We start from the raw sequence: 7528 nt of genomic DNA on the forward strand, positions 1-7528 counted from the left end.
AGCGGAGGGGCACCCGCCACTCCCTCCTGGCGGGCCCTCAAAAGCCTCCAGAGTTGAGGAGGAGGAGAGCTGCTTGGTGGGATCCATCACCAGGCCAAAGGAGGCAGGTGGCAGCGGGGTGGACACGGGGATGCTGGCTGTCACAACCGGGGGCAGCAGTGGAGTTCCTCCTGGAAACACGGGAATCAGCTGGGGCATCTCCGTTGGCAGGTTCGTAGGAATGGTTCCCTGGACCAGAGACTTTGGGGAATTGGGAAGGGGAAGGATAAACAGCACATTAGCCACAAGGAGCAGAGAATGAGCCAACAGAGAGAGCAACAGGCTACCCCTCAAGTGTGCACTGTATTATCTGAAGCAAGAGGATACCTGGCAGCTCCCTCTGCCTGCAGACTTCCCACAGACCTCTCCATCTATCCATACCATGCACAATTTGGACTAAGGTCCCTGAGGAGCTGTTGGGCTACCTGAGCTCATTAGTCTGCAAGGTACAGCCCTGCACTGGCACTTAAACCACTTGAGTCAAGAAATGGTGCAGCTGAGGGCGCACAGCACCAAGGTCACAGTAACAACCATTATTCGTGGCACCTCTCATCAGAGCTTTTTGGTTCAAGAGGCATCCTGGATGAATACAATTATATTGCTTCCAGATCCAAGTTGGCTCACATAATGTCAGCAAAACTGGCAACTAAAATCGAATGTAAGCATGAATACAGATTGTCTCTACAGCTCCCAGACCTGTTCAAAGAGCTTAGGCTGAATGCAGCCCGAACAAAATACAAGGAGAATTGAGCGTGCACTCTATAAAATATATGTATAAAATACATATGTATAAAGTACATCCGTCATGCCTGCTTCAGCACACTCATCTCTACCCTCAGGCCTGCTTCAACTCCATCAATATCAGCGGCCAGACGAAAGGTGATGGCAAGGGAAGGCTATCTTGGGTACCTTTTGAGGGGGAGCTCAATAAAACTGCACACAGCAAAGCAGGGTTAAAGGCAGGCTCTTTAGACACTGACAAGCTGGTTGCAGAAATAAAGGAAGGAAGGAAGGAAGGAGTTTTGCCAGAGGAAGAGCTAGAAGAAAAAAGGGAGAGAGAAAGAGGCAGCACACATATCAACATGCTCCAAGGACCTATTTGGATTGAGAAGCAGAGGACCCACACAGAGCCCACTCTTACTAGAGGGTATGGTGACCCTTCGGCGAGGGAGTCCAGGAGGGAGTCCAGTTCTTCCCCAATGATGTCCCCATCTGTGAAGTCCTCCACGCTCTCAGAAACTGGCAAGGACACGCATTCTGGAGACGGAAGCAAGCTGGCAGTAGGGAGCGAGGTAGGCATGCCCTTCACATCTGAATCAGAGGGCAAAGAGGCCAGCCCCTCACTCGCAGGGATGGAGGTGGCCACAGGAGCTGGGAGGCACTGCAGGTCCGTAGAGCAGTCTGTGATGAGGGAGAAACAGAGCCAGTCACCCAGGAGAGCCTCTTGCAGGGGGTAAGCAGAGCACAGCCTGGCAAAACCAACACTGTGTAACTCCATCAAATCACAAAAGTCAACTTGTACTCTGCTCTTGTGAGACCCCACCTTGAATACTGCAACCAGTTCTGGTGTCTCCACCATAAGAGGGACATAGATCTGTTGGAGCATGTTCAGAGGAGGGCCACAAAGATGATCCAGGGGCTGGAGCACCTCTGCTGCAAGGATAGGCTGTGGGAGCTGGGATTGTTCAGTCTTGAAAAGAGAAGACTTCAGGGGGACCTAATAGCTGCCTTCCAATACCTGAAGGGAACCTACAGGAAGGCTGGGGAGGGACTTTTTACAAGAGTGTCCACTGATAGGACAAGGGGAAATCGGTTTAAATTGAAGGAGAACACATTTAGATTAGATCTTAGGAAGAAATCCTTCAGTACAAGGGTGGTAAGACTTTGGAATAAATTGCCCAGAGATGTTGTGGCTGCCCCCTCCCTGGAGGTGTTCAAGGCCAGGTTGGATGGAGCCTTGAGTAGCCTGATCTAGTTGAGAGGCATCCCTGCCCATGGCAGGGAGGTTGGACTAGATGATCTCTAAGGTCCCTTCCAGCCCAGGCCATTCTATGGTTCTATGATTCTATGAAGTATGTCAATTTTCTGAGAGGAGGGGCTTTGGTCTGAAGAGTTCTTGCCCTTTCATTTTTGTTCCCAGTCTCCAGTAGCTCACCGACAGCTGAAATAGGCTCTAAGGGCCAGTGCCCAGACTCACTGTCAGGATTTGACAAAGCACAAGAACAACACAAAACCTGTGGCTAAGCAGTTACTGAATTAACTGTGGCTGGGACTACAGGCCAGGGGCACATAATTCGATTTCTCTATAACCCACCACCTGGTGTTTTCTGTAATGCTCCTCACTAACGCGTTTGCAGAGATCCCTGCCTCTTCTACTCCTTGGAGCTTCAATACCCCAGCTGAAAGCTTGCTTACTTGCAGAGCCTCTCTAAAACTTCAGGCATCCTAACTGGCAGAAGATAAAAAACCACAAGGTCCTGCTGGGAAGACCCACAGATCAGGTTGTGCTAACAATATGCCCCCAAAAATCCCCATCAGACTCATTCAGCTGTCTTTACCCAAGTAAATTCTGTGCTTGTGAGTGCTTCCTGATGTCCACAAGTGGGAGGTTGCTGCCCACACTCCCCCTCAAACACCTCAGCAGCTAACACCCCTTGGGACCTTATGCAAGCCAGGGTCAGGGCAAAAGAGGGGCAGTGATTCTCCTTGAGGTTTCCTTGTCTCTCCAGTACGTTACCAAAATGGTAAGATGTTCCCATCATGCAATATAAACCTCTGTTAAGTGAAGTTAAGGTTACAAGCATATATTCTTCACAGAAGAATTTTATTCTCAAAAAAATTAAAGGTTAAAAAAAGGGAAAAGTTCAAATGTTAGAAATTCAGAAAATGCAGCGTTACATTTGCAGTTCTCAAACCAAGCACCCAAACTACCTTAATTCTGCCCCTGTGAAGATGTCCTGGAATAAAAGAAAAGAAATAAGACAAAGATGCTACCTTTTCCATCCACACAGCAGTGGCTGCACTGTAGCTACTATGGTCTAAGGCTATAAGCAAGGCAAAGTTTAGAAGGAGAGTCAACAGCTTTTATTAAAAAGACTGGTAAGAATGGTAAAGAAACTAGACAAGCTTCCAAGACACAAATCTTGATACGGCGAGACATGCTGCGTGCCTTCTAAATAAGGTCTGCTGACACAGCCCCTGTGAGAACACAGCCATCCCTCTGAAACGTGGACTAGGCGAATGAGCCGTGTTGCTATCCTCTACACCACACTTTCATTGTCTGAGGACTGTGTTAGTGCCCCTCTTAGAAAGCTCAGCAACTCCTGCAAACCCCCAAGTCCTGAAAAAAACAACAGCAGAGACAACACACACATGCAGGCTCCCCGTTATCTCTAAGCCCACCAGGAGCACAGCACCACCCCCTGCAAACTGTCCTCTGGTGTTTGTTGCGAGTGCTCCATGGGGATGGAGCCCAGACGAGGGTCGCTGTGCATGGCACTGGGGGCAGGGTCACAACAAAAGTGGGGGGAGACGGACAGAAACAGTCACAGGTCCCTCTGCATAACCTCACACGTGCAATTGAAGGAAAACACATGTTGTACCTTACAGGATCCAACATATGTTTTCAGTTCCGTGTCTGGATACACTCCCTGCTTTCAGTGGCCCAAAGGAAGGCTACAACAAATGCTCTTGGTTTTGCAGGCCGAGCTGTCCCTCAGATCAGGCTCAATTCCAGCCCCATGCCCCCTTTGCGATGGCTTCCCTAAGCTCATCTCCATTTGATGCAGGCCTCCCAGCTGCACTCAGGAGCCAGTCCATCTAGCTTCCCTCAGTGCTCGCCTCATCGGTGGTAGCTCAGCCAGATTCCCCTCGGTACAAAGGGACAGCTTGTGCCTTCCCATTTTTCAGATGTCTAAATCTGGAAAGCTGTCAAGATCCCTCCAGAGGCCAACAAGAAGTTAAGGACAAGAAGAAAGGCCAGGGACACATGCAGGGTAGAGCAAAAGGGCTCACAATGACAGGGCCCCAAAGGATCATGAAGTTCAGACCTTCTCTGAGGAATGAAGGAGGCTCTCCAGTTTCCACTCAGACTGGGAAGCAGAAGACAGAGGCCCTCACACACCCCAAGAGGCCCCAAACCCTGAAAAGTGGAAAGCACAACCGAAAGGCAAAGAATAGCACATACAGTGCATGCGAAGGGTAAGCAGGGACCAACAGGTTCCACTCCTTGCAAGGGGCAGAGGGGAGATTTCTGCTCCCTTCTCCCTGACCACCAAACTGTGTCACTCCTTCAGCCACTTCCTCGCATCCTCCTCTTTCCAATCTTTCCCACCACTCCTCCTTTCTCGTTCCTGCTTTTCTTAAGAAACCCCCTCCACTGACCTCACTCACCAGCCACCACACCCACATCTCACGTACTCTCCTTCCAGAAAGCTCATGCACCTCCTGCACTCACCTAGTGCTTGCTTCACCTTAAAAAAATAAAGCAGCCGTCTTTGATGAGCAGATCACAGGTATACACCTGTCTCCCTCTGATCTCTGCCACTACCACGACACTAAGCGTGACATATTATAATTACATTCTTGTTTTAATATTATTAAACTCAATAAGGGTCTTGTCCATCGACTCCCCTGCACTAAGTCCTTCATACCACGCCCCCCAGCTGGAAGCTTCTCTGGCCGTACACCCACCTGTAGCAGCGGGGCAAGCACAGCGCTGTTAAATGCCCTGTTTCTAGCTCTGCTCCCCAAAACAGCAGAGATTCCCTAATGCATTAGCTGGCCAAAGGCTGTACGGAGCCAGATGCGAGCCACGATCTGCGCAAGGCGAGGCTGAGTGAAATGGGTGACTTCAAGCAAAGCACGGGGGAAAGAGCTTCAGGAGTTTGCACCTTCCAAACCAAATCAAAACAACAACAAACCTCTTGCTAAAAAAGCTCTGAATCTGAAGCTCTCCTGATACTCGGCACCCACACCCCTTCTAGTGGCACATGACTCTCAGGACAACAGGATAACACGTAATTTCGGCGCTTTTGAGATTTCCTAGCAGTATAGGTTCTCTCTGCCTGAACTGCAGCAAAGGTGGCATGCTGCTCTTACGCCAAATCTTGACTAGATGAAGAGCTTATGGGATGCAGTCACTCTTTACTCGGCAGTAGGACTCCAGTTCACTTTAGCACAGCAAGGCAATGTGAAAAACTCTCCATAACTCACACAATTGAGTCTTGTGATTGCATGCAGCATTTAGCTACTAAACTGGCATTCAACAGAGAACTAACGCATTTTCCAAAGCACCCGAAAAATGAAATTAGTTTCTTTCTATAAACAGAAAAATCACTACTTGCAGTGGTAAGTCTACACATTTATGTTCACAAACAGAACTACCTTTCAAAGGAGCAGACTGATGTGCTCAGAGGCACAACTTCAATGTTTCAGCACAAAACAAAAGGCAAAGCACGTAGCAAGGCCAAAGCATGCAGCAAGGCTTTCTACAGGGGCAGAGTTAAGGTCACTCGTTTCCCAGCATGAGAAAAGCAACCCTGTATCCCCCCTCCTGCTCCTCCTGGGTGCCTAATCCTGGACACAGCTCTCCCTGGGTCCCTCCCAACTCCCTTTGCTTTCGTTTCATCCTCCTCAATATCTTGGAGGACCACACAGGCTCAGAGTACAAACATCCACCTACAACCTTAACTTCACTTTATTGGGACTGTTATGGCTGGGAACAAAGTTTCAGAAGCTTTGCTAAGCCTAGCTTTAAGAAAGCAGAACTGGGGACAGCTGTGTACCCCCATAGACCCTTTTAATTCCCAGACATGTCTGTCACTGGGCCTGGACAAAAAGCTTTTCTGCAGGAAAATCCCTCCTGCTTCCCAACACTTTTTCCCCCTCCTAGTTACCAAAGCCAGGGGCATGAAGAAGAGAAACAAATGAAGATGATGAACCTCTCAGGCCTGCCAGCCTGGTCAGATACCTTACCGAACCCACAAAAATCAGAGAAGAGAGGTTCCTTTACCTGTTTCGATGTCATCTATCGAACCCAATCCATTCGAAGTGGTCTGTAAAGGGGATATAGGAAAGAGAAGAGAAAAATATCAGCAGAAATCCACCTTTTAGAAGACATTCACAATTCACAAATGAGACATTTTGCTATTCCTAAATGCATCTGGCCTTTTGTTTTTTCGTTTATGGCATCCTTCAGTGCAAGAGCAGTAAACCCAATGAACTTTAAGAGGCCGTTAACACAAAAAGCATATTCACTTTTATCTCTGTCAGTGGACAAATCCTGTTGCTGCAAAGGAATACCAGACCTGCACAATATTCAACCATGGGAGCAAATCTGTACATAGAACAAGGTTTTTCATGTGTGGATGAGAACGCTGTGTCCCAAGTCCCAGGACGTATCAATCAGTCAGCCCCACGCAGTGTGAGATCTGATTACCCTGATCTTACACAACGTTCCTTTTCTTAGTTCACATATTTTGCAACCTAACAACCACAAACTTTTATAGCAAACTCAGAACAGGAAACGGTTTCCGCCAAGACAACTGCTGACTTCAAGGCACTGCTGACTTCAAGCTCCAGGCAAGGAATAAAATGAGCCCATATTTTACAGAAACATAAACAGAAGGAAGTATGTGTGCCTTTCTCTTAAGTTTAAAAAGGCACAGGTAAAGCATTACTCCTGAGACACTGCATCTACTGCAATAGTTTTTGCAACTTCTATTTTTTTTCATTATTTTTATCTCTTGCAAAAGGAAAGATTTTTAAACGTAAAACTAGGTGCAACTATTAAAAAAAGCTGACTGGCTTTCTTAGAAAGATGTAAAGGCAAGTCAAGGAGTGGTGGGAAGCAAACTAATTTCTTAATATCCCATTTTTTTTGTAAAAAATATAATTTTTACTGTCCTACAGTTAGTTTGCTTTAAGGAGCAGTGTGAAGTACCAAGCAGCCTGTAAAAAGAGCAAGTGTTTGAGGTGCTTTTTTGCCCAGTGGTGAAACAAGGAAATCAGCAATTTCTTATATTTTAGCTTAGTATTCATACAGCATCCTGCCCAATATATAAAATGTGCATGTACCTTCCTCAGTACATCACATGATTTAATTCCATGTTTCTTCAGCAGCTGCACTTCCTGACTTTTACTTAGTAAAACTGTGTAAAAACTTGAAAACTAAAATTACTTAAAATGCAAGAGAAAGCAAACATTCACAATAACCAGGAAAAATAACCATCTTCAATGATCTAATTACTGACATCGAAAATTTTGTCACTGGAAATATTTTCAAAGAAGTTCATTTTCTTAAAAGCAAAAACCCCTAATACCTTTAAATCCTAAAAGACAGTTACAAAGTAGCACATAAATAAAACTGCAAAACATTCTAGTAGCGCAATCCATGAACTGCAGAAACCACAGGATGCAAACCCTACCTGGTTTGACAGATTGCCTGATGTGCCATTACTGATTAGCGAGAATGTTTCCAATTCCTGCT

At 46.7% G+C, this 7528-nt stretch overlaps 1 protein-coding gene across 1 annotated transcript in view; it reads right to left on the reverse strand.

Annotated features, from left to right (window-relative positions):
- Nucleotides 1-7528, reverse strand: part of ZC3H7B (zinc finger CCCH-type containing 7B) — a 37943-nt gene that overhangs the window by 22175 nt on the left and 8240 nt on the right. Inside the window, exons 6-9 of the mRNA XM_009871169.1 lie at nucleotides 7467-7526; nucleotides 6053-6095; nucleotides 1181-1440; nucleotides 1-240 (exon numbers count right to left, since the gene is read on the reverse strand). The exon at nucleotides 1-240 is cut by the window's left edge and continues 121 nt beyond it. Of these exons, the coding sequence (XP_009869471.1) occupies nucleotides 1-240; nucleotides 1181-1440; nucleotides 6053-6095; nucleotides 7467-7526 (603 nt within the window). The remainder of the gene's footprint in view (nucleotides 241-1180; nucleotides 1441-6052; nucleotides 6096-7466; nucleotides 7527-7528) is intronic.

This window comes from Apaloderma vittatum, unplaced genomic scaffold, assembly GCF_000703405.1.
Source record: "Apaloderma vittatum isolate BGI_N311 unplaced genomic scaffold, ASM70340v1 scaffold20910, whole genome shotgun sequence".
In the NCBI taxonomy this organism is placed as follows: Eukaryota; Metazoa; Chordata; class Aves; order Trogoniformes; family Trogonidae; genus Apaloderma; species Apaloderma vittatum.